The 25,576-nt window shown below is 37.6% G+C and overlaps 1 protein-coding gene across 14 annotated transcripts in view; it reads left to right on the forward strand.

The window, feature by feature from the left end:
• DNM1L (dynamin 1L) overlaps positions 1 to 25,576 on the forward strand; it is a 59,991-nt gene continuing 34,415 nt past the window's right edge. For 6 of the 14 annotated variants that reach the window (XM_089920486.1, XM_022577935.3, XM_022577933.3 and 3 more), the window contains exon 1: positions 42 to 219. In XM_089920486.1, the coding sequence (XP_089776612.1) occupies positions 118 to 219 (102 nt within the window). In that variant the 5' untranslated portion in view covers positions 42 to 117. Of the gene's footprint in view, positions 220 to 3,071; positions 12,130 to 25,576 lie in introns of those variants that run through there. The other 8 variants (XM_022577932.3, XM_022577937.3, XM_089920480.1 and 5 more) reach the window with 5 other exon arrangements.

The following is a 25,576-nucleotide window of genomic DNA, read 5'->3' on the forward strand; positions in this document are numbered from 1 at the left end:
CAATGGGTGCTGGCTCCCGAGGAGAGGGCGGAGGAGAGGAGGAAGGAGGCGGGCTCTGGGCCGCGGCCCCATTCATTGCCGCGGCCGGCCGGGCGGGGATTCGGTATTTTCCGAGTTATGGAGGCGCTAATTCCTGTAATCAACAAGCTCCAGGACGTATTCAACACGGTGGGCGCCGACATCATCCAGTTGCCTCAGATTGTGGTGGTGGGAACGCAGGTGAGAGACGAGGGTGGCTTCCGTCCAGGCCAGAGCCCGGGGCGCGGGCCTGGACGGGACTGCGGCAGCGCTTGCTCCCAGACTGGCCGTCGCGGCCTGTGGAAGGAGGGCGCTGTTGCGCCTGGGCGCCCGGGGCTGCGTTCCACTGGGGCTGGGAGTCCAGGGCCCGGCCCGGAGGCGAGGGGCGGAGCCGGCGCGGCGGTCCGGCGGGTCCCGGGGGCGGGACGGACGGGCGGGCGGGCCTAACTGGAGTCCGTCGGGACCGGGCGCGGCTTCGACCGCGGGCCGCTGCTTCCAAGGGCGCCTGGGGGACGCGCGGGGCACTAGGGGCCGCACTGGGCGCGCGGGGCGGGTAGCCCCTTCTTGATTGGTTTCAGGGCGGCGGGGTGTTTTATTTCCCTCGTTGCCTTGCTCAGGGGCTGCGGAGTCAGTTTTGGAACTGCGGAGTCGGGGCCGAGAAGGCCGCTACTATGTGCACCTGAGTGTTTTCCTGCAGCGTAATCCAGGTTTCGAGAACGCCGAAGCAGTTAAAAACAAAAAACAAAACAAACCAACTTGTACTTGGAGTTTGTGGGTGTTAGGAGGGGTATCCAATTTTTCTGCGTAGGCTGTGGTTTTTGTCGTCCATCTAAATTGGGCATCAAGGGTCTCTGATCCTTTCATGTTGGCATTTCTTATAGATAACACATTTTTATATGCGGAAATATTGAAGAAATAAATGTTATTTCTAGAAGTGACAGAGAAGTATAAGTTTCATTTTTTCTGCCTGCTGCTTTTCTTGGTTGAAGAGTAATCAACCATAGGCCTTTTTTTTATTAGAGTTCAGAGAAACGCATTTTAGAGATTACTTAGTATATTGATTTTAGGTGCTTTCCTTTTTTAATGATGTTTTCTGTTGGAAAGGGGACGGTTTCCTCACTTTCCACGAGGTTCATCGCTACATCTTGCTACAAAATTGATGTGTAGGGTGTAACTATTTTGAGAGGGAACTTAATGTTAAAAATATAATAGAGTATGTCCAGACACTGGAAACCTTGGAAACCATAGATATCCTAAGGTGGGCGGGAGGGACTTTTCAATAGTTAAAGCAATAGAAATTATTTCAGAAACACATTTCCTTTGTTGGCCATGGGATTGGTATAGATTCTGCCCAATCCTCCCTTAATATTTGTAATGACTAGAGACTCTGGATCATCAACATAATAAATTATGAGAAATATATTTTTTGAGTATATTTTGTTTACTGCTGTGTTCCTATTCCTAGCTCTTGGAACAGTCTGGGGTATGTAGGAGATGCTCCATAAATACTTTGAATGAGTTACTAGATAGTATTTTTAAAACACTGGGGCTTTTATCATCAAAACCGATCTGTTTTTGTAAATAAAATTAGAGGAGATGATATAAATTAAATCTTCTTGGGTAGTAATTTGGAAGTGTTTCCTAGCTGCAGACCAGAAACTTTCCATATACTTTTAAGAGAGTCTCAATGCTTTTTAAGCATGAAGCAGTAAAAGAATCAGAGCTATAGTGTGTCAGTATAAATAGTTTAAAATCAAGAAGGTTTTTTTCTTACATGAAATAGAATTTATTTCAGTGAGTACACCTGTTCGCAAAATTGGGGAGGGGACAGGGTAGAAAAGTAAAGATTTCACCATTGTGAAAGCCATTAACATATGCCAGCAAAAACCATCCTAGTAGTGATAATTATATGCCACTTTTGCATGTTGATGTTTGGAATTACTCTGAAGGGAAATATTCAGTTTTTAGACTTGATTTAATGAGGGTTATCTCCATTCGTGTCCTTATTAGCTGAAATTCAGTCCTTTATTATTCAGGTACAGAAGAAATAAATAAGAATAGAAGCAATGTCTTTTCTCCCATAGTTTCCTCAATATGTTGGAAAAAAACCTCTTCTTGATTTGAATACAAGTACACCACTACTTTGTCATCTAGGCTAGTTAATGTTGTGTAACATGTATATATACAGCACCTCACATTCATATTTAATGGAGTAGTGTACAGTGAGTGAGTTCCAGATGTAGTAAATGTTCTGTACGTAGTTCAACTGGTAAATTTCTCAGTGGCAGTGATCATGTCTCTGTCTTACGCTTTACCTGTACTTTACATGGCTACAGGTCGCATTTTGGGGAACTTTTTATAACAGTGATTCTCAAACTTGGGTGTATATAAGAATTACTTTGAAAATAAGTTTCCTGGACCCCATCCGCAAAGATTTTGATTTTATAAGTCTGGGGTGCTCCAGGCACCATAGCCGATTCTGATGCAGATGGTTCATAGATGTATATAGTATATTAGTGAGTCTTTGATTTTATAGCGCATGAAACTGGAAAAAGCAGGGAAGCCTAGTCTAAGGGCATACTGCTGTTAAGTAGTAGGTTGGTTTTGGTGGCATTCTTGCTCCAAAGTATCAACTTCCAGGCAACCTTTGCTGACCCCTAAATATTTTAAACTTTGATTTCTTAAATTGCCTAAATAATACTGTTTTGGGGCCCAGAGAGTTGGAGTAGTTGAGGAGAGAGATGTTTACAGCTGTCGATCATTCACAGTTTTTATGATTTAGCTGAATAAATTGCTTTCCTTTTTCTCTAGCCGAGATCCTCTGTGTGGAAAGAACAGAAATGGGGAGAGAGAAGGTTGATACTTTTAGACCTTGGTGTACTTTGCAGGTGGAGAAGGAGATAAGATTTCAATGACATTTGTGACTCAACTTGGGAAATTTAATCACTGTTTCTTAAGTTGAGAATTGGAAGGGGGAGCCCTCCAGGTATGTAATCCAAACCACAACCTAACATAGGAATCTCAATACAGATGACATTAACCTGAGACTCTGGCTCAGTGCTGCTAGTATTGTGCTTTTTTTTTTTTTAATTTGTTTATTTTATTTATTTTATTTTTGGCTGCACTGGGTCTTTGTTGCTGTGCGCGGGCTTTTCTCTATTTGAGGTAAGTGGGGGCTACTCTTCGTTGTGGTGCTTGGGCTTCTCATTGCGGTGGCTTCTCTTGTTGCAGAGCACAGGCTCTAGGCGTGCGGGCTCAGTAGTTGTGGCTTGTGGGCTCTAGAGCTCAGCCTCAGTAGTTGTGGCGCACGGGCTTAGTTGCTTCATGGCATGTGGGATCTTCCCAGACTAGGGCTTGAACCTGTGTCCCCTGCATTGGCAGGCGGATTCTTAACCACTGTGCCACCAGGGAAGCCCTGTGCTTTTCACTTTGCCTTTTATTTTGGTAATTTCAGCACTCTACTTTCAGTAATTCAGACAAATACAGAAGGAAAAGGAATCTTGGATTTTAAATGACCAATCTGCAAACCAACTGTTCAAATTTAACATTTAAAAAATTATAATTAATATAACATAAACCCTAACATTATAAAGTGTTCAATTCAGTGGTTTTTAGCATATTCACAAGGTTATGCAACCATTGCCACTATCTAATTCCAGAGCGTTTTCATTACCCCAGAAAGAAACTCTGTATCCATTAGAAGTCACTCCCCATTTTACGCCCCCCCGCCACCGCTCCTCTCGCCTGGCAACCACTGATTTCTGTCTCTATGGATTTGCCTATTCTGGACATTTCATATAAATGGAATCATACAATATGTGGCCTTTTGTGTCTGGCTACTTTTGCTCTGTTTTTTAGGATCATCCATGTTGTAGCATGTATTAATACTTCATTACTTTTTATGGATGAATAATATTCCCTTGTATAGATATGCCACAGTTTGTTTATCCATTCATTAGTTGATGGACATTTGGGTTATTTCCACTTTTTAGCTATATTGAATGATGCTGTCATGAACATTCGTTAACAAGTTTTTGTGTGAACATATGTTTTCAATTCTCTTGGATACGTATAGTTGACACTTGAGCAACATAGGTTTGAACTGCGCAGGTCCACTTACATGCAGATTTTTTTTTATATGCAGATACTACAGTACTACCCACTTATATGAAGATTGTTTTCAATGAATACTGCACTACTACATGATCTGTGGTTGGTTGAATCTGTGGATGTGGAACTGTGGCTCCAGAGGGCCAACTGTATAATTATATGCAGATTTTTGACCACCCTGGAGTCAGTGCCTCTAACCACCTATGCTGTTCAGGGGTCATCTGTACCTAGGAGTAGAATTGCTGGTTCATTTGGTAACTCTTATTTAACTTTTTAAAGAACTGCACACTTTTCCACAGTGGCTGCACCATTTTACAAACCTTTATCTGGTATATGAGGGTTTCAGTTTCTATACACCCTCACCAACTCTTGTTATTGTCTTTTTTAGAAAGTGCTAAATCATTCTGGAATTCTTTATTTTAAAAAAAGCCCCCCCCCCACATCCCCTCCTCCTGCATTCTGCAGCACTGTTATCTACATTTTATTAGCTCCTTCTGAAATCTTGCTCTCTCCTGCCTGATATGCCTACATTTGTCTTGTGTTTGTAGAGGTGATGGCTTCATTAAGTTTAGCAATTTGGTGCCAAATATTGATCTTAGTTTCATTCCTTCAGTGTTTTCTTGTGAGTGCTCTTAAGTAAACTTATGTTTTTCCCTTTCCTTTTCTTTTTTACTAGTTTTCTCTGTGTAGATCATGTGCTTCTTACTTAAAAAAAAATTTTTTTAAAGCATTGAAGTGAAACTTATATAACATAAAAATTAGTCATTTTAAAGGGTACAATCCCGTGGCATTTAGTACATTCATAATGTTGTGCAACCACCACCTCTTTCTAGGTCCAAAACATTTTCATCACCCCAAAAGAAAACTCTGTATCCATTAAGCAGTCATTTTGTAATTCTCCTTTCCCCCCCCAGTCCCTGGCAACCACCAATCTTCTTTCCTTCTTTATAGATTTACCTATTCTGGATATTTTACAGAAACAGAATCACACAGTATGTGGCCATTTATGTTTGACTTCTTTCACTTAGTATAACATGGTTCATTCATATTGTAGCATGTATCAGTACTTCCTTTTAATTGCTGACTAATATTCTATTGTATATACATACCATGTTTTATCATTCATCTATTGATGGATATTTGGATTGTTTCTATATTTTGGTTGTTGTGAGTAGTGCTGCTGTGAATATTTGTGTACAAGTATTTGAATACCTCTTTTCAGTTCTTTCGGGTATATACCTACAAGTAAAATGCTGGGTCATATGGTAATTCTATGTTTAACTTTTTGAGGAACCACCAAACTTTTTCACAGTGGCTGTACCATTTTACATTCCCCCAGCAACATACTAGGGCTCCGGTTCTTTATATCCTTGTCAAAACTTGTCATTGTGTCTTTTATTATAGCTATCCTGATGAGAGTGTGAAGTGGTATCTCATTATGATTTTGATTTGTATTTCCCTAATGACTAATGATGTGAATAACTTTTTAGGTGCTTGTTGGGGTTATTTGTCTTCTAATTGTTGAGTTGTAAGAGTTTTTTATATATTTTGGATACCAAACCATTATCAGTATATGATTTGCACATATTTTCTCCCATTCTGTAGGTTGTCTTTTTACTTTCATGATCATGTCCTTTGATGCACAAAAGTTTTAAATTTTGATAAAGTCCAATTTATCTATTCTTTTCTTTTGTTGCTTGTGATTTTAGTATCATATCTAACACATTATCAAATCCAAGGTCATGAAAATTTATTATTATTTTGTATTTTCTTCTAGTTTCAGCTCTTACATTTAGGGTTTTGATCCATTTTGAGTAAATTTTTGTCTTTGGTGTGAAGTAGGGGTTCACCTTCATTCTTTTCCATGTGCCTGTGCAGTTGATCCAGGACTATTTTTTGGAGACTATTCGTTCCCCCATTGAATGGTCTTGGCTCTATTGTTGAAAATCAATTGACTATAGATGTATAGGTTTATTTCTGGACTCTCAGTTATTTTCCATTGGTCTATAGGTCTGTTATTATGCCAGTACCACACATAGTTTTGATTATTGTAGCTTTGTAGTATATTTTGAAACCAGAAAGTATGAGTCTCCCAACTTTGTTCTTTTTTTTCAAGATTGTTTTTGCAGTTAGGAGTCCCCTGCCATTCATTCCATAGCAGTTTTAGAATTGGTATTTCCATTTCTGCAAATGAGGTTGTTGGGATTTTGGTAGGGATTGTATTGAATCTGTACATTGCTTTGGGGAGTATTGCCATCTAAATATTAAATCAGATCTAGAATTCTTGGTTGATAGGTTTTTTTCTTTCCGATCTTTAAATAAGTCATGCTATTGCCTCTGGCTTCCAAGATTTCTGGTGAGAAATCTATTGTGTTATTATTGGTCTTATTGAGGATCTGTTGTATTTGAATTGATTCTCTGCTTCTCCCTTGCTGCTTTCAGTGTTTGTGTTTGTCTTTTAACAGTTTGATTATTATTTGTCTCCATGTGGATCTCTTTGTGTTTATCCTGCATTGTGGAGTTGAGTTCTTTAATATGTAGATTCATGTCACTTTCCCCATGTTTTCCTGCTTTTATGGAAAAAGTGGGAATTTTTATGGATATTACGTTTGCTTTTCAGTTATCCAGATCTCACTCTTTTAATTTATGTTCCAGATAGAACTGGGCCTGTATTTTATAACCAAGAAAAAAATTCCTCCCTAAGGACTGTTAGGTCTCTAGCATTTTAGCAAGTTTCGATCCTGGATAATTGAAGTGGTTTAAATTTTAGATTTATATTTTGCCAATAGGTGGAGTGTTTGAGCTCTGCAGTAAAAACTTGTTAGTTTATTTATTTAAAATACCATTAAGTTAATATTTCTAAGGATACTCAAATATTTTATTTAAAATAAATAAGACAGGGACTTCCTGGTGGCACAGTGGTTAAGAATCTGCCTGCCAATACACACAAATTTTTAGCCCCTTAATATACAGGAGACATGGGCTCGATCCCTGGTCTGGGAAGATCCCACATGCCGTGGAGCAGCTAAGCCTGTGCACCACAACTACTGAGCCTGCGCTCTAGAGCCCGCATGCCACAACTACTGAGCCCATGTGCCTAGAGCCTGTGCTCCACAACAAGAGAAGCCACCACAGTGAGAAGCCCACACACCACGACGAAGAGTAGCCCCTGCTCGCTGCAACTAGAGAAAACCCATGTGCAGCAGCAAAGACCCAAAGCAGCCAAAAATAAATAAATTAAATAAATTAAAAAAAAGACAAATATTAAAGAAACCGTAAATCTAAAACTACTTCAAAATAAAAAGTTAAAAAATTAGGAAATGTACATATTTATCTGTTATATTAATATCAAATAAATAATTGAGAGGTCTGCTTTATACAATGAAAAGTAAAAATTTAGAAGTGAAAAACTGAATCAGCCTTGGTTAATGTGGCATCCATGAATATTTACAATGATCCCATTTTCAGTTGCATCGAAAGAATACAACTCCCTGCTCCCAGTTGATGTTAGGTATCACAAAGAGCTAAAAATATGACAAAACATTAAGGCTCCATCTCAAAATATAAATTCAAAACACTATAAATCTCAGTACAGTGCAATTTGGAAGAAACTAAAAGATGACACTGAAAGCATACACACAAATTTTTAGCCCCTAAATATACAGGATATTGAATTGATTTGGGGAGTATGTAGAGATGAAAAAAACAGAAGACATTGCAGTGCCAAGAGAGCCCTATTTTCAGAGCATGCCAGCTGTGACTTTTGCCACTTTGGAACTGCTGTAGCCACTCACCTTCCTGGAAAGAGTGCAGACATGGAGTATTTAAATCACCAGGGAGAAACAAGCACTGATCTAAACAATTGTTGAAGAAACCTATGGCCATTTAGAATACTGAGGTGAAAATTGGGAGTGCACAGACATGTTTTGTTTGGTCTATGTGTGTTGACACATAAAATTTTTTAAAACTTGTGATATAATTGACATTATATTAGTTTCAGTTGTATAACATAATGATTTGACAAGTCTAAACATTGGGAAACAATCACCACAATAAGTCTAGAATGCCAATAAGTCTAGAGTACCAATAAGTCTAGTAGTCCATCACCACACATAGTTAAAATTCTTTTATTTTAATATTTTTTTGGTTGTAGTGCGTGGGCTTCTCTCTAGTTGTGGCGTGCAGGTTTTCTCTCTCTAGTTGTGGTGCACAGGCTCCAGGGCACGAGGGCTGTATAGTTGTGGTGCGTGGGTTCCACAGTGTGTGAGCTCTGTAGTTTGTGGCACACAGGCTCTCTAGTTGAGACATGTGAGCTTGGTAGTTGTGGCGTGTGGGCTTAGTTGACCTGTGGAATGTGGGATCTTAGTTCCCTGACCAGGGATCAAACCCGCATCCCCTGCGTTGGAAGGTGGATTCTTTACCACTGGACCACCAGGGAAGTCCCAAAGTTCTTTTTCTTATGATGAGAACTATTAAGATTTACTCTCTTAGTAACTTTAAAATATACACCACAGTATTATTATCTACAGTCACTACGCTATACATTACATCCCCAGGACTTACTTTATAACTGGAAGATTGTACCTTTTGGCCACTTTTACCCATTTCACCCACCCCCCACCTCTGGCAACCACCAGTCTGTTCTCTGTATTTATGAGTTTGGCTTTTTTGCTGTTTGTTTTGTTTTTGTTTTAGATTCCACATATAAATGAGATCATGTGGTATTTGCTTTTCTCTGTCTGACTTATTTTACTTAGCAAGGTCCATTTATGTTGTTGTAAATAGCAGGATTTCCTTCTTTTTTTATGACTGAATGATATTCCTGTGTGTGTGTGTGTGTGTGTGCGCGTGTGTGTGTATGTGTGATGTACACACCACATTTACTTTATTCATCCACTGGTGGACTTTTAGGTTATTTCCATTTCTTGGCTTTTTGAGATAATGCTGGAACGAACATAGGGATGCATATATCTTTTCAATTTAGTGTTTTTGTATCCTTCAAATAAATACCCAGAGGTGGAATTGCTGGATTATATGGTAGCTCTATTTTTAATTTTTAGAGGAACCTCCATACTGTTTTTTATAGTGGCTGCACCAATATACATTCCCACCAAAAGTGTATGAGGGTTTCCTTTCCTCCACATCCTCAACACTTATTTCTTGTCTTTTTAGTAATAGCCATTATAACAGGTGTGAGGTGATATCTCATTGTGGCCTTGATTTGCATTTCCCGGGTGATTAGTGATGTTGAGCATCTTTTCATGCACCTGTTGGCCATTTGTATGTCTTCTTTGGAAAAATGGCTACTTGGGTCCTAAGTTCATTTTTATTTTAATTTTTATTTATTTATTTATTTAGGCTGTGTAGCTTGTGGGATCTTAAATTCCCCGACCAGGGATCAAACCTGGGCCCTCGGCAGTGAAAGCCGGGGGTTCTAACCACTGGACTACCAGGGAATTCCCTTAAGTTCATTTTTAAATCAGGTTATTTGTATGTGTGTTGTTTTTTGTTTTTTGCTCTTGAGTTGTCTGAGTTCTTTGTATATTTTGTATGTTAGCCCCTTATTGGATAAGTGGTTTGAAAATATTTTTTCCCACTCCATGGGTTGCTTTTTCACTTTGTTGATGGTTTTCTTTGCAGTGCAGAAGCTTTTTAGTTTGATGTACTCCCCCTTGTTTATTTTTACTTTAGTTGGCTTTGATTTGGTGTCAAATGCAAAAAATCATCACCCAAACCAATGTCAAGGAGCTTACAACGTATGTTTTTTTCTTCTAGGAGTTTTATATTTTCGGGGCTTATATTCAAGTTTTTAACGCATTTTCAGCTGACTTTTTTTTTTTTTTTGGGTATAGTGTAAGATAGTGGTCTAGGTCATGCTTTTGCATGTGGGCTGTCCAGTTTCCCAACACCATTTATTGAGGAGACTGTCCTTTCTCCATTTTATATTCTTGACCCCTTTGTTGTAAATTAATTGTCCATATATGCGTAGGTTTATTTCTGAGCTCTCTATTCCATTGGTTTATGTGTCTGTTTTTATGCCATTGCCATACTATTAGCTTTTTTTTCTTGGCCGCGCCACGTGGCTTGTGGGATCTCAATTCCCTGACCAGGGATTGAACCTGGGCCATGGCAGTGAAAGCCTAGAATCCTAACCACTAGGCCACCAGGGAACTCCCAGATTATTATAGCTTTTTAACAGTTTGAAATCAGGAAGCATGATGCCTCTAGCTTTGTTCTTCGTTCTCACGATTGCTTTGGCTATTTATTTATATATTTATGTGGTTCCATACAAATTTTAGGATTATTTGCTCTGTTTCTTTGAAAAAATGCCATTGGAATTTTGATAGGCATTGTACTGAATTTGTAGATTGCTTTGGTTAATATGGACATTTTAACAATCTTTTTTTTTTTTTTTTGTGGTACGCGGGCCTCTCACTGTTGTGGCATCTCCCATTGTGGAGCATAGGCTCCGGACGCGCAGGCTCATTGAGGTACATGGGCTTCTCATTGCAGTGGCTTTTCTTGTTGATGAGCACAGTCTCTAGGCACACAGGCTTCAGTTGTTGTGGCATGTGGGCTCAGTAGTTGTGGCTCACGGCCTCTAGAGCACAGGCTCAGTAGTTGTGGTGCACAGGCTTAGTTGCTCCGCGGCATGTGGTATCTTCCCGGACAAGGGATCGAACCCGTATCCCCTGCATTGGCAGGTGGATTCTTAACCACTGCGCCGCCAGGGAAGTCCCCTTCATTTTGTTAATGTGGTGTATGACATTCATTTGCAGATGTTGAGTTATCCTTGCATCCCTGGAATAAATCCCACTCCATCATGGTGTGTGATCCTTTTAATGTATTGTTGACTTCAGTTTGCTATAATTGTGTTGAGAATTTTTACATCTATGTTCGTGAGGGATATCGGCCTGTAATTTTCTTTTCTTGTAGTGTCCTTGTCTGGTTTTGGTATCAGGGTAATGCTGGCCTTGTAAAATGAGTTTGGAATTGTTCCCTCCTTTTCTTTTTTGGAAGAGCTTGGGAAGGAGTGGTGTTAATTCTTCTTTGAGTGTTTGGATTCACTCGTGAAGTTGTCTGCTCCTAGACTTCTGTTTGTTGGGTGGTTTTAATTACTGATTGAGTCTCCTTGCTAGTAATTGGTATGTTTAGATTTTCTTTTTCTTCATGAATCAGCCTTGGTAGGTTGTATGGTAGGAATTTGTCTATTTTGTCCAACTTTTTGGTGTATAATTTTTCATGCTAGTTTCTCATGATCTTTTGTATTTTTGTGGTATCCGTTGTGACCTCTCTTTCATTTCTCATTTTATTTATTTGAGTCCTCTGTTTTCCTTGGTGAGTCTAGCTAAATGTATGTCCATTTTATCATTTTAAAGAACCAGCTCTTGGGCTTCCCTGGTGGTGCAGTGGTTGAGAGTCCGCCTGCCGATGCAGGGGACATGAGTTTGTGCCCTGGTCTGGGAGGATCCCACGTGCCGCAGAGGGGCTGGGCCCGTGAGCCATGGCCGCTGAGCCTGTGTGTCCGGAGCCATGGGAGAGGCCACAACAGTGAGAGGCCCGTATACCGGAAAAAAAAAAAGAACCAGCTCTTAGTTTCAGTGATCTTTTCTAATTGGTTTTTTTTTTAAGTCTCTATCTCATTATTATCTGATCTGATCTTTGATATATCCTTACTTTACTACTAACTTTGGGCTTGCTTTGTTTGTTTGTTTGTTTGTTTTTGTTTTTTTTTTGCTTTGTTTGTTTTTTAATAGTTCCTGGAGGTGTAAAGTTAGTTTCTTTTTCTTTTTTTTTTTTTTTTTGCGGTATGCGGGCCTCTCACTGCTGTGGCCTCTCCCGCTGCAGAGCACAGGCTTCAGACGCACAGGCTCAGCGGCCATGACTCATGGGCCCAGCCACTCCGCGGCACGTGGGATCCTCCTGGACTGGGGCACGAACCTGTGTCCCCTGCATCGGCAGGCAGACTCCCAACCACTGTGCCACCAGGGAAGACCTAAAGTTAGTTTCTTTATTTGAGATCTTTCTTGTTTCTACATGTAGACGTTTATTGCTGTGAACTTCCCTCTAAAAACTACTTTTGCTGCATTCCATAAGTTCTGGTATGTGGTTTTTCTATTTTTATTTGTCTCAAGATATTTTTTGATTTCTGTTTTGACTTCTTCTTTCATCCATTGGTTGTTCAGTAGCATATTGTTTAGTCCCGTGAATTTTCCAGTTTTCTTCTTATGATTGATTTCTAATTTCATACCATGATGGTTGGAAAAGGTGCTTTATACGATTTCAGTCTTCTTAAATTTATTAAGCCTTGTCCTGTGGCCTAACATGTGATGTATCCTGAAGAATGTTCCATTTGTGCTTGAGAAGAATGAGTACTCTGTTGCTTTTGGGTGGAATGTTCTGTATATGTATAGTCCATCTGGTCTAACATGTCATTTAAGGCCAATGTTGATTGATTTTCTATCTGTATGATCTATGAAGGTCCCCTACTCTTATTGTATTGCTGTGTACTTCTCCTTACATGCCTATTAATATTTGCTTTATATATTTTGTGCTTCTATATTGCGTGCACAAATATTTGCAAATGTTATATCCTCTTGTTAGATTGACCCCTTTATCATTATATAATTTCTTTTTTTCTCTTAATGGAGTCTTTGTTTTAAAGTCTATTTTGTCTGATGTAAGTATGGCCACCCCAGGTTTCTTTGGTTTCCATTTGAATGGGAATATCTTTTTCCATCCTTTCACTTTCAGTGTGTGTGTTTCCTTACATCTGAAGTGAGTCTCTTGTAGGCTGTGTAGAGATGGCTCTTGTATTTTTTTTTTTAATCCTTTCAGGGTACTCTGTATCTTTTATTTGGAGAATTTAGCCCATTTACAGTTGAAGTAATTTTTGATAGGTATGTAAATGCTTATTGCCACTTTGTTAATTTTTTTCTGGCTGTTTTGTAATTCCTTTGTTTTTTTCTTCTCATTCTTTTTCTTTGTGATTTGATGATTTTCTGTAGTGGTATTTTTAGATTCCTTTTCTTTATCTTTTACATTTCTACTATAGGTTTTTGGTTTGTGGTTACCATGAGGCTTACTTAAACCAGCCTTTATTTATAACAGTCTATTTTAAGTTGATAACATCAGTACAGTGCATTCTAAAGCTCTACATTTTACTCCCCTACCTTGCACATTTTATGTTTTTGATGTTATAACTTACATCTTTCTAATCTTTTTTTTTTTTACATCTTTCTAATCTTATGTATCTATTAACAAGTACTGCAGTTATAATTATTTTGACTACTTTTGTCTTTTACTCTTCATACTAGATTTATAAGTGATTAACCTACCATCTTTATGTTATATTATTCGAATTTTACTACATATTTATCTTATTTATGTATTTATTTATTTATTTACTTTTGGCTTTGTTTTTATGCGAGGGCTTTCTCTAGTTGCGGCAAGCAGGGGCCACTCTTCATCGCGGTGCGCAGGCCTCTCACTGTTGCAGCCTCTCTTGTTGAGGAGCACAGGCTCCAGATGTGCAGGCTCAGTAATTGTGGCTCACGGGCCCAGTTTCTCCATGGCATGTGGGATCTTCCCAGACCAGGGCTCAAACCTGTGTCCCTTGCATTGGCAGGCAGATTTTTAACCACTGTGCCACCAGGGAAGCCCTACATATTTATCTTTACTAGTGAAATTTATAGTTTAATGTTTCCCTGTTACTAATTAGCTCTCTTTTGTTTCAGCTTAAAGGAATCCCTTTAACATTTCCTGTAAGGCCAGTCTAGTGGTGATGAACTCCTTCAGCTTTTGCTTGTCTGGAAAACTCTTATGTCTCCTTCCATAGTGAAGGACAACTTTTCTGGGTAGAGATTTCTTGGTTGGCAGTTTTTTTTCTTTCAGCACTTTGAATATGTCATGCCACTCATTCCCTTCTGGACTGCAATGTTTCTGTCCAAAAATCTGCTGATGATTTTAGGGGGGATTTTCCTTATACATAACAAGTTGTTTTTCTGCTGTTGCTTTTAAAGTTCTCTCCTTGTCTTTAACTTTTGACATTTTAATTATAAATGGTGTGGGTCTCTTTGGGTTCATCTTTTTTGGAACTCTCTGAACTTCCTGTATCTGAATGTTATTTCCCCTGGGTTAGGGACATTTTTAGCTGTTATTTCTTCAAATAAGTTTTCTGCCCCTTTCTCTTTTTCTTCTTCTGAAACTCCTATAATGTGAATGTTGGTCCACTTGATGTTGTCCTATAAGTCCCTTGAACTGTCTTTTCACTGCTGAGTAGATGAGTTCCAGTGCCCTCTCTTCAAGTTCATTGATCCTTTGCTTCATGTAGTCTGCTGTTGAACCTCTGTTTGGTACTTTCTTGTATTTTCTTTCTGTTGAAAGTCTCTCTTTGTTCACTCATTTTTTTGAGCTTGTTTAGCATTTTTATGACTGTTAATTTGAACTTTATCAGATATATTATCTCCATTTCATTAAGGTTTTTTCCTGAAGTTTTACCTTGTTCTTTTGTTTGGAATAGATTCCTCTGTTTCTTTATTTTCCTTGACTCTCTGTGTTGGTTTGTATGCATTAGCATAAACAGCCACCTCTCCAAGTCTTGCAGGTGTTGTGAGTTCCCTCGTAATTGTGGGTCACTACATGTGGGGTGAGGTTTATGGTGAGATTGTGTCTTAGCCTCTCCAGCCTGTTTTGATATGGGTTTTTGTCATTTGCCTGATATGTAGGAGTTGCTCAGCTAATTTTTTAGTTTCTTTCAGAGGGAATTGTTCCATTTCTAGCTGTAAATTCTGTGTGTCCATGGTAGGAGGTGAGTTCAGGATCCTCCTATGTTGCCATCTTGAACTGGAACTGATACACACAATATGTTTAAAATAAAAAAAGAAAGAGTTGCCAGTGTTTAAAAATTGGTGGATTTAATGGAAAGGGCCAGGTTTCTGGTTTTTCCTTTAAAAAAATCAGAAAATCTGATAACACTACACCCACATTTACAATGGATTTGAAAAATGCCTGCTTTAGATGGGTTAGGCTGTATTTAGTTAGCCTTCCTTCCTTATCATAATGTATGTATTGCTCTTTTTTATAGTTTGAAGACGGCAATGAAATGTTAACATGTTTTCATGTTTCTATAAAAAGGGGAAAGTTAAAGACTACCTGGGAAATATTCTTATATTTTTACTATTCCTGAGAGACAGTCTTTTATTTTGTGAGATGTGAGATCTTATATTTTTAATACGCAAACAGAATGTCAGAAGAATACAATCTGATGTCATTTTGACTGAAGTCTGAGTTGATTTACCCATTCAGGTTATCTGCTTTGTTTGTGGGGGCAGTTGAGTTTGTAACCCATGTTCGTTAGTTTGCTAGGGCTGCCATAACAAAATACCACACAAGACTGGGTGGCACATAAACAACATGTAAACAGAAGCAACAGAAATTTATTTTCTTACAGTTCTGGAGACTAGAAGTCCAATATCAAGATGTAGGAAGGTTTGGTTTCTTTTGAGGCCTCTCTCCTTGGCTTGCAGATGGCTGCCTTCTCTCTGTGTCCTCACATGCTCTTTCATCTGTGTGTCACATCCCTAATGTCTCTCTGTTGTCCCCAAATTTTCTTTTTTAGTAAGGATACCAGTCAGATTGGATTAGGGCCCACCCTAATCACCTTGTTTTAACTTAATCACCTATTTGAAGGTTGTCTCCAAATATGGTCACATATTGGGGTATGAGGTACACCTTCTAAGGGGGTTAGAGCTTCAACATATGAGTTTTGGGGAGATGCAGTTCAGTCCACAATAACCCGTCTTCAAAAAAACCTATATGTAGATACATAAAAATGTACAACTAACTGAAAATTAGTAGCCATAAAGGAGACTAAGGTAGATAATCACAGTAACAAAATGAGGTTAATACAGGATTTAGGAGAGAAATTTAAAAAGTATTTTTTGTTTATACCTATACTTTGTATTGTCATATTTAAGAAGAAAGAACAAAACAGCATAGTGGGTGGGGGTGATGGAGAACAACAGTCACACTAACATTGTTGAAAACCTAATTTATGAAATAGAAAAACAACTTGAGGAATTCTATTAAAAGACAAATCAAAACCATATGTTATGAAATTTATTAGAGATGAGAGACTTGATGGTGAGAGCTAAGAGAGCCAAAATCCTTTTCATAGTTGATTGAGAAAGAACACTTGGATGGACAAAGAGTAATCAAACAGTGAGCCAAAGTCCCCCACATGTTCAGATTTCAATTGCTGGGCACAAATATTGAAAGGATTGACATACCCTGGGTAAATTTCTGAAATCCAAACTTTTATAAAACCCCAGAATTCTCCAAGTGTCAAAATAGAAGGAAGGAGGAAAAAAAGATTTCCTAAAAGGGAAAGAGAATCAGACTGGCATCAGACTTTCAATCTGCAACAGTAAATGTTAGATGCCATGGAGAAATATTTAAAATTTAGAGTTCTCAGAGGGATTCATTGTGATTATAGAATTCTGTATTCATCTATACTATAACCATTATTTGAATGCAGTGAAACATACTGAACAAGAGAGAACAGAAAAATTTTTTTAAAAAAATTCCTTCATTTCCCATCCAAGATATTGTGAAATAAAATTGAAATATTACCTGAATTGCTTCCAGATCTCTGTTGTAGCTTGAATATAGTACTTGGAACTTTCTAGCAGAGGTGGACACCTAAGCTAGTATAAATCACTTGTACAGAAGGCCAGGGTGGACAAAGGGACTAGTCCGTAACCTATATCCAAGCTGTGTGTGGCTATACCAGGTGTCTGCTTAGGGTATGGGAGGGTGGTGGAAATGGAGCTTCTTTAATTACCTCATCAATATGAAATCCCGTACCACATTTGAGGCATTAAAAATTATTTTGAAATATTGAAAACATCGAAAAGGTACAAAGGATAATATTAGGACACCATTGTATCTACTTCCCAGTTTAAGAAAAAAAATATTAACTATCTAGATGAATTTTCCTTCTTCCCACAGAGACATAACCAATTTCCTGAATTTAGTGTTTATCACGCCTATGCATTTCATTTTACATATAGTACATATGTAGATAACGTAAGTAATATATATTTTTTTACATGTTTTACACTTACCTGAAGTAAGTGATGTCAAATAGTATATATTCCTCTTCAGTGTTATTTTTACACAATCATACATGTGAGATTTACCCATACATACACATATATATTCCTAGTTTGCTCACTTATACTGCTGTAATCGAGTATATGAATATATCAGAATTTCTCCTCTCCTTGAATATTTGAGTGTTTGCCCTTGTTTGCTATAGCAGTTTTAGTAAACAATAGTGCTGGAAACATTCCTAAGAATGCTTCATTGTACACGTTTGAGAATTTCTCTAAAGTATCAAGTAGTGGAATTACTAGACTGTAGGGTATATGTATTTTCATTTTTACTTGATATTCCTACTTGCTCCTCAGAGTGTTTGTAACCATTTACATTCCCATGTACAGAGTGGAGTTTGTTTATTTGTTTATACCTATACTTTGTATTGTCACATTTTAAGTTTATGGTATTTCATTGTCCTTTTTATTGCAGTTCCCCGATTACTAATAAGTTGGAGCAAGTTATTTCTTGGCTCTTTGAGGTTCTGTTGTGAGTTTCTGTTCATATCTCTGCACATGATTTTCTATTATAGTATTCATCTTTTTCTTAATGGTTTGTAGGAGTCACTTTTACATTTTGGTTGCTAATTCTTTGTCAGTTACATGAGTCAGAAATATTTTCCCCCAATTATTGGGGCTTCCCTGGTGGTGCAGTGGTTGGGAATCCACCTGCCAATGCAGGTGACACGGGTTCGAACCCTGGCCTGGGAAGATCCCACATGCCTCAGAGCAACTAAGCCCGTGCACCACAACTACTGAGCCTGCGCTCTAGAGCCCACGAGCCACAACTATTGAGCCCACGTGCCACATCTACTGAAGCCTGCACACTCTAGAGCCCATGCTCTAGAGAAGCCACTGCAATGAGAAGCCCGTGCACCACAACAAAGAGTAGCCCCTGCTCACCGCAACTAGAGAGAAAGCCTGTGCACAGCAAGGAAGACCCAACGCAGCCAAAAAAAAAATAAATTAATTAAAAAAAAAATTTTCCCCCAATTACTTTATATGAGTAAAATAAATTTTAATTTTGCAGTAGTTGAATTAACAATCTTTTCTTCTCTAGTTTGTACTTTCTATCTCAAAGTCATGAAAATATTCTTATGTTCTCTAATGTATAAAGTCATGATTTTTAACAGTTGTTTATAATTGTTCTGGAATTTGTGAAATGTATAGTTAACTGGTTTTTAGCATGTCCATAGAGTTGTGCAACCATCACCATAATCTAATTATATATTGTATCATCCCAAAAGGAAAGCTTGTATCCATTAGCAGTCACTCCCTACTCTCCTCTGCCCCCAATATTAGGCAGCCACTTAATCTACTTTCTTGCTTCTTCTGGACATTTCATGTAAACAGGATCAAATAATATGTGGTGTTTTGTGACTGACTTCTTTCACATAGTATAATGTTTCTGCGGTTCATCCATATTATAGCATGTATCAGTACTTTATTCCTTTTTATGACTGAATAATATTTAAAAACTTACATAAAACTAAACATTAGTCTGAGTATTTCAAAGTGGGTTAAATTTCTTTGTTGGGGATTCTGGGAAGATGACAGCAGTGGTAGAATAGTTTCCTAATCCTTGTATGACTTTCCCATAAAAACAGAACAAATAAAATAGGAAAACTCAAAATCCATGAACAACATTTAGAAGAAAATTAGCTGAGCATATTTCTCTCTACAAACACTCAAACACCAGTAGTTTGGGGATAGACCACTAACAGCTCCAAGACTTGTGTATTATTGTCTATGAAGGAAGAAGAAGGAAGCAATGGAACTTCAAATGAATGTGAGAATTGAAAAATAGCCAAAAGGCAATCACTGGAAAGCCTGGAGGGCCAGTTTACAAATACCAGCTGAAACTGGGAGGGGTTTTGCACACACTGATAATGGGTGAGTGAAAGAGGTCTTTTGTAAACCCTTAAGGGACTGGAGGACCTTGAAACTTCTAAAACCAACCAAAGCTACCTTCCAGGACCAATCTGCACATGAGAAGGAACTGACATTACAATTAAACATCCCCTGAAGAATACAAAGAAAAGAGAAGGTCCAGATAAAAGTGGTGGAGAGGAACAGAATCAAGATATCTCAGAAAACAAAGAACTTTATTTCCAAACACTGTACAAAAACAAGAGGGAGTTTTAGAGTGAAGTTAGAATAGCTATTCTAGGCCAAAACTCCTTCTGAAACTTCAGGAAAATGAACTTCATTTAAATATCAACAATATGAAATGATTGTTGTCAAAGTTTACAAAGTATCTGAAGAAAAATGGGACTCTAAATAGCATTCCTATAGACAATGAAAGCACACCAGAAAGACGTCCACAAAGCAGATGAAAACCATTAGATATTAAGACAAAAGGCAAGACAAAAGACATTATAATCAGAATTAGGCATTTCAAAAAAAAAAGTTTGCATAAGAAAAAATTTTTTTAAATGCTAGGTGGTAGAACTTTGTGAAATATTAGAATTGAAAGAAAATTTATTTTAGAAATGACAAATTAGAAGGAAAACATCAGGGCATATAAACATAACAGATAATACCTTTGAAAGAGAAAGATGTTGAAAAGGAGGAAGACATTTTTAAAGATGGGATAAAAAGGAGCTGTAAAAAGAATTTGATAGAAATTGACATATTGAAAACAGGCAAGGAAGATCCAACATATGTATAATAGGAATCCCCAAAGAAGAAAAAAATGATGGCAAGGGAGCAGAACAGATACGAAAACTTACAATTTAACTGAATTAAAAACAGACTTGGAACTCCATTTTGAAAGAGCTCAGCACATGCCTGAGAACATTGACACAGCAAGACTAACACTAAGACACAGTCTAGTAAAATTATTGAACTTTAAAGGAAAAATAAAAATTCTTCAGACTTCTAAGCAAAATCAGGGAAGGAAAATCAGATTATTATATTTTTCAACAGTAAAAATTTATGAGAGAAGATCTGTTCTTATTATGAGAGAATTTATGAGAAAAGACACAATTTATTATGGAATTCCATATTTAAGATACTCAAGAAAGCATGAGCCCAATATTTTACATATAACCAAACTGTTTTTCAAGTACAAAAGTCACAAACTGTTATCAGTGTGCTAGAACTGAAGAATATTGTTCCCATTGGCTTTTCCTGAGGAATCTTCAGGAAGAGAATCAAAATGACTAGAGAGACATTAATATAAGGACTGACAGTACTATACATATACTTGTAGAACCAAGACTTAGTGGGGTTAAAAAAAGGAGGAAGTACAGTCTGTAAACAGATGAGAAGGAGAATAGAGGAATCATGTGCAAAATATTTAAAAAACTATTTTCAGTAATCATTGGTGGTGGTAGTATTGGTATTATGATTTGGATACTGTGTATAATGTGAAATAAAAAGCAAATGAGTGTTTTCTTTTAATTTGGCCACAAACTGTGTCCTTGAGAACCAAGATTCTCAGTATAGAAGAAAGAAGATAGAGATGGCTCATACTGAGAGATGTATGTGTGTGTGTAGGGTGGATGGGCCAAATAACCAACCCTCTTCCCCAGAAAACAAATCCAGCAAGAAGAAATTAACAGTACTAAAAATAAATAATTACAAAATGAAATCAATAAAATACAGATTTGACCAATAAAATCAATATAATAGTCAATTGGGAAATCTGGTCAGAAAAAAGAACATAAAGATAAAATATTAGAGGACTTAGAGACTGTCATATAGATTGAAGTAAGCCAGAGAGAGAAAAACAAATATATATTAATGCATATATGTGGAATCTATAAAAATGGTGAAGATGAACCTATTTGCAAAGCCAAAATAGAGACATAGATGTAGAGAACAAACGTGTGGACACCAGGGGGAAAAGGGGTGGGTGGGTGGGATGACTTAGGAGATTGGGATTGACATATATATATGCCTAGGTATAAAATAACTAATGAGGACCTGCTGTACAGCATGGGGAACTCTACTCAGTGCTCTGTGGTGACCTAAATGGGAAGGAAATCCAAAAGTGTATACATATGGCTGGTTCACTTTGCTGTGCAGCAGGAGCTAGCACAACATTGTAAAGCAACTATACCCCAATTAAAAAAAATTTTTTTTTTAAATGGGGGAAAAAAGATAAAATACTAGAAATAAGAAAAGTGAACAATTTCTAAGAATATTATAAGTAGTTATGCTTATAAATTTGAAAATCCATGAGAATTACTTGACTTTTCTGGATAGATTTTTAATCAAACACATAAAGAACAGGAAATTTCCGTGTTTTTTTTTAACATCTATATTGGAGTATAATTGCTTTACAATGGTGTGTTAGTTTCTGCTGTATAACAGTGAACCAGCTATATGTATACATATATCCCCATATTTCTGCCCTCTTGCGTCTCCCTCCCACTCTCCCTATCCCACCCCTCTAGGTGGTCACAAAGCACCTAGCTTACCCCTCCCCATCCCTGTGTCCTCAAGTCCATTCTCTACGTCTGCATCTTTATTCCTGTCTTGCCCCAGGTTCATTAGAACCCTTTTTTTTTTAGATTCCATATATGTGTGTTAGCATACAGTATTTTTCTCTTTCTGACTTACTTCACTCTGTATGACAGACTCTAGGTCCATCCACCTCACTACAAATAACTCAATTTCGTTTCTTTTTATGGCTGAGTAATATTCCATTGTATATATGGGCCACATCTTCTTTATCCCTTCATCTGTCAATGGACACTTAGGTTGCTTCCATGTCCTGGCTATTGTAAATAGTGTTGTAATGAACATTGTGGTACAGGTCTCTTTTTTATTTTTATTTTTTAACATCTTTATTGGAGTATAATTGCTTTACAATGGTGTGTTAGTTTCTGCTTTATAACTAAGTGAATCAGCTATACATATACATATACCCCATATCTCCTCCCTCTTGTGTCTGCCTCCCACCCTCCCTATCCCACCCCTCTAGGAGGTCACAAAGCACGGAGCTGATCTCCCTGTGCTATGCGGCTGCTTCCCACTAGCTACGTCAGTGCCACTCTCTCACTTCGATCCAGCTTACCCTTCCCCCTCCCTGTGCCCTCAAGTCCATTCTCTATGTCTGTGTCTTTATTCCTGCCCTGACCCTAGGTTCTTCAGAACCACTTTTTTTTTCTAGACTCCATATATATATGTGTTAGCATATGGTACTTGTTTTTCTCCTTCTGACTTACTTCACTCTGAGTCCATCTACCTCACTACAAATAACTCAATTTTGGATTCCTTTTATTTCTTTTTCTTCTCTGATTGCTGTGGCTAAAACTTCCAAAAGTATGTTGAATAATAGTGGTGAGAGTGGGCAACTGTGTCTTGTTCCTGATCTTATAGGAAATAGTTTCAGTTTTTCACCATTGAGGATGATGTTGGCTGTGGGTTTGTCATATATGGCCTTTATTATATTGAGGTAGGTTCCCTCTATGACTACTTTCTGGAGAGTTTTTATCATAAATGAGTGTTGAATTTTTTTGAAAGCTTTTTCTGCATCTATTGAGGTTATCATATGGTTTTTATCCTTCAATTTGTTAATATGGTGTATTGCATTGATTGATTTGCATATATTGAAGAATCCTTGCATTCCTGGGGTAAACCCCATTTGATCATGGTGTGTGATTCTTTAAATGTGCTGTTGGATTCTGTTTGCTAGTGTTTTGTTGAGGATGTTTGCCTCCATGTTCATCAGTGATATTGGCCTGTACTGTTCTTTTATTGTGACATCTTTGTCTGGTTTTGGTATCAGGGTGATGGTGGCCTCGTAGAATGAGTTTGGGAGTGTTCCTTCCTCTGCAATTTTTTGGAAGAGTTTGAGAAGGATAGATGTTAGTTCTTCTCGAAATGTTTGATAGAATTCACCTGTGAAGCCATCAGGTCCTGGGCTTTTGTTTGTTGGAAGATTTTGAATCACAGTTTCGATTTCAGTGCTTGTGATTGGTCTGTTTATATTTTCTATTTCTTCCTGGTTCAGTCTCAGAAGGTTGTGCTTTTCTAAGAATTTGTCCATTTCTTCCAGGTTGTCCATTTTATTGGCATATAGTTGCTTGTAGTAATCTCTCATGATCCTTTGTATTTCTGTAGTGTCTGTTGTTGCTTCTCCATTTTCATTTCTAATTCTGTTGATTTGAGTCTTCTCCCTTTTCTTCTTGATGAGTCTGGCTAATGGTTGATCAATTTAGTTTATCTTCTCAAAGTACCAGCTTTTAGTTTTATTGATCTTTGCTATTATTTCCTTCATCTCTTTTTCATTTATTTCTGATCTAATCTTTATGGTTTCTTTCCTTCTGCTAACTTTGGGTTTTTTTTGTTCTTTCTCTAATTGCTTTAGGTGTAAGATTAGGTGGTTTATTTGAGATTTTTCTTGTTTCTTGAGGAAGGATTGTATTGCTATAAATTTCCCTCTTAGAACTGCTTTTGCTGCATCCCATAGGTTTTGGGTCATCATGTTTTCGTTGTCATTTGTTTCTAGGTATTTTTTGATTTCCTCTTTTATTTCCTCAGTGCTCTCTTGGTTATTAAGTAGTGTATTGTTTAGCCTCCATGTGTTTGGTTTTTTTTTAAGTTTTTCTCCTGTAATTGATATCTAGTCTCATAGCGTTATTGTTGGAAAAGACACTTGATACGATTTCATTTTTCTTAAATTTACCAAGGCTTGATTTGTGACCCAACATATGATCTAGTCTGGAGAATGTTCGATGAGCACTTGAGAACAAAGTGTATTCTGTTGTTTTTGGATGGAATGTCCTATAAATATCAATTAAGTCCATCTTGTTTAATGTGTAATTTAAAGCTTGTGTTTCCTTATTTGTTTTCATTTTGGTTGATCTGTCCATTGGTGAAAGTGGGGTGTTAAAGTCCCCTACTATGATTGTGTTACTGTCTATTTCCCGTTTTGTGGCTGTTAGCATTTGCCTTATGTATCGAGGTGCTCCTATGTTGGGTGCATAAATATTTACAATTGTTATATCTTCTTCTTGGATTGATCCCTTGATCATTATGTAGTGTCCTTCTTTGTGTCTTGTAATAGTCTTTATTTTAAAGTGCATTTTGTCTGATATGAGAATTGCAACTCCACCTTTCTTCTGATTTCCATTTGCATGAAATATCTTTTTCCATTCCCTCACTTTCAGTCTGTATATGTCCCTAGGTCTGAAGTGGGTCTCTTGTAGACAGCATATATACAGGTCTTGTGTTTGTATCTATTCAGCCAGTCTATGTCTTTGGGTTGGAGCATTTAATCCATTTACATTAAAGGTAAGTATCGATATGTATGTTCCTATTACCATTTTCTTAATTGTTTTGGGTTTGTAATTGTAGGTCTTTTCCTTTTCTTGTGTTTCCTGCCTAGAGAAGTTCCTTTAGCATTTGTTGTAAAGCTGGTTTGGTGGTGCTGAATTCTCTTAAATTTTGCTTGTCTGTAAGGTTTTTAATTTCTCCGTGGAATCTGAATGAGATCCTTGCTGTGTAGAGTAATCTTGGTTGTAGGTTTTTCCCTTTCATCACTTTAAATATGTCCTGCCACTCCCTTCTGGCTTGCAGAGTATCTGCTGAAAGATCAGCTGTTGACCTTATGGGGATTCCCTTGTATGTTATTTTTGCTTTTCCCTTGCTGCTTTTAATATTTTTTCTTTGTACCTAATTTTTGATAGTTTGATTAATATGTGTCTTGGTGTGTTTCTCCTGGGATTTATCCTGTATGGGACTCTCTGTGCCTCCTAAACTTGATTGACTATTTCCTTTCCCATGTTAGGGAAGTTTTCAATTAAAATCTCTTCAAATATTTTCTCAGACCCTTTCTTTTTCTCTTCTTCTTCTGGGACCCCTATAATTTGAATGTTGGTGCATTTAATGTTGTCCCAGAGGTCGCTGAGACTGTCCTCGATTCTTTTCATTCTTTTTTCTTTATTCTGCTCTGCGGTAGTTATTTCCACTATTTTATTTTCCTGGTCACTTATCTGTTCTTCTGCCTCAGTTATTCTGCTATTGATTCCTTCTAGAGAATTTTCAATTCCATTTATTGTGTTGTTCATCATTGTTTGTTTGCTCTTTAGTTCTTCTAGGTCCTTGTTAAAAGTTTCTTTTATTTTTTCCATTCTATTTCCAAGATTTTGGATATCTTTACCATTATTCTCTGAATTCTTTTTTAGATATAGTGCCTATTTCCTCTTCCTTTGTTTGGTCTGCTGGGTTTCTACCTTGCTCCTTAATCCGCTCTGTGTTTCTTTGTCTTCTCATTTTGCTTAGCTTACTGTGTTTGTGGTCTCCTTATCGCAGGCTGCAGGTTCATAGTTCCCATT

Source organism: Delphinapterus leucas, chromosome 11 (assembly GCF_059928025.1).
Source record: "Delphinapterus leucas isolate spDelLeu-1000000601 "Yukka" chromosome 11, BTC_Dleu_Yukka2, whole genome shotgun sequence".
NCBI lineage: Eukaryota > Metazoa > Chordata > Mammalia > Artiodactyla > Monodontidae > Delphinapterus > Delphinapterus leucas.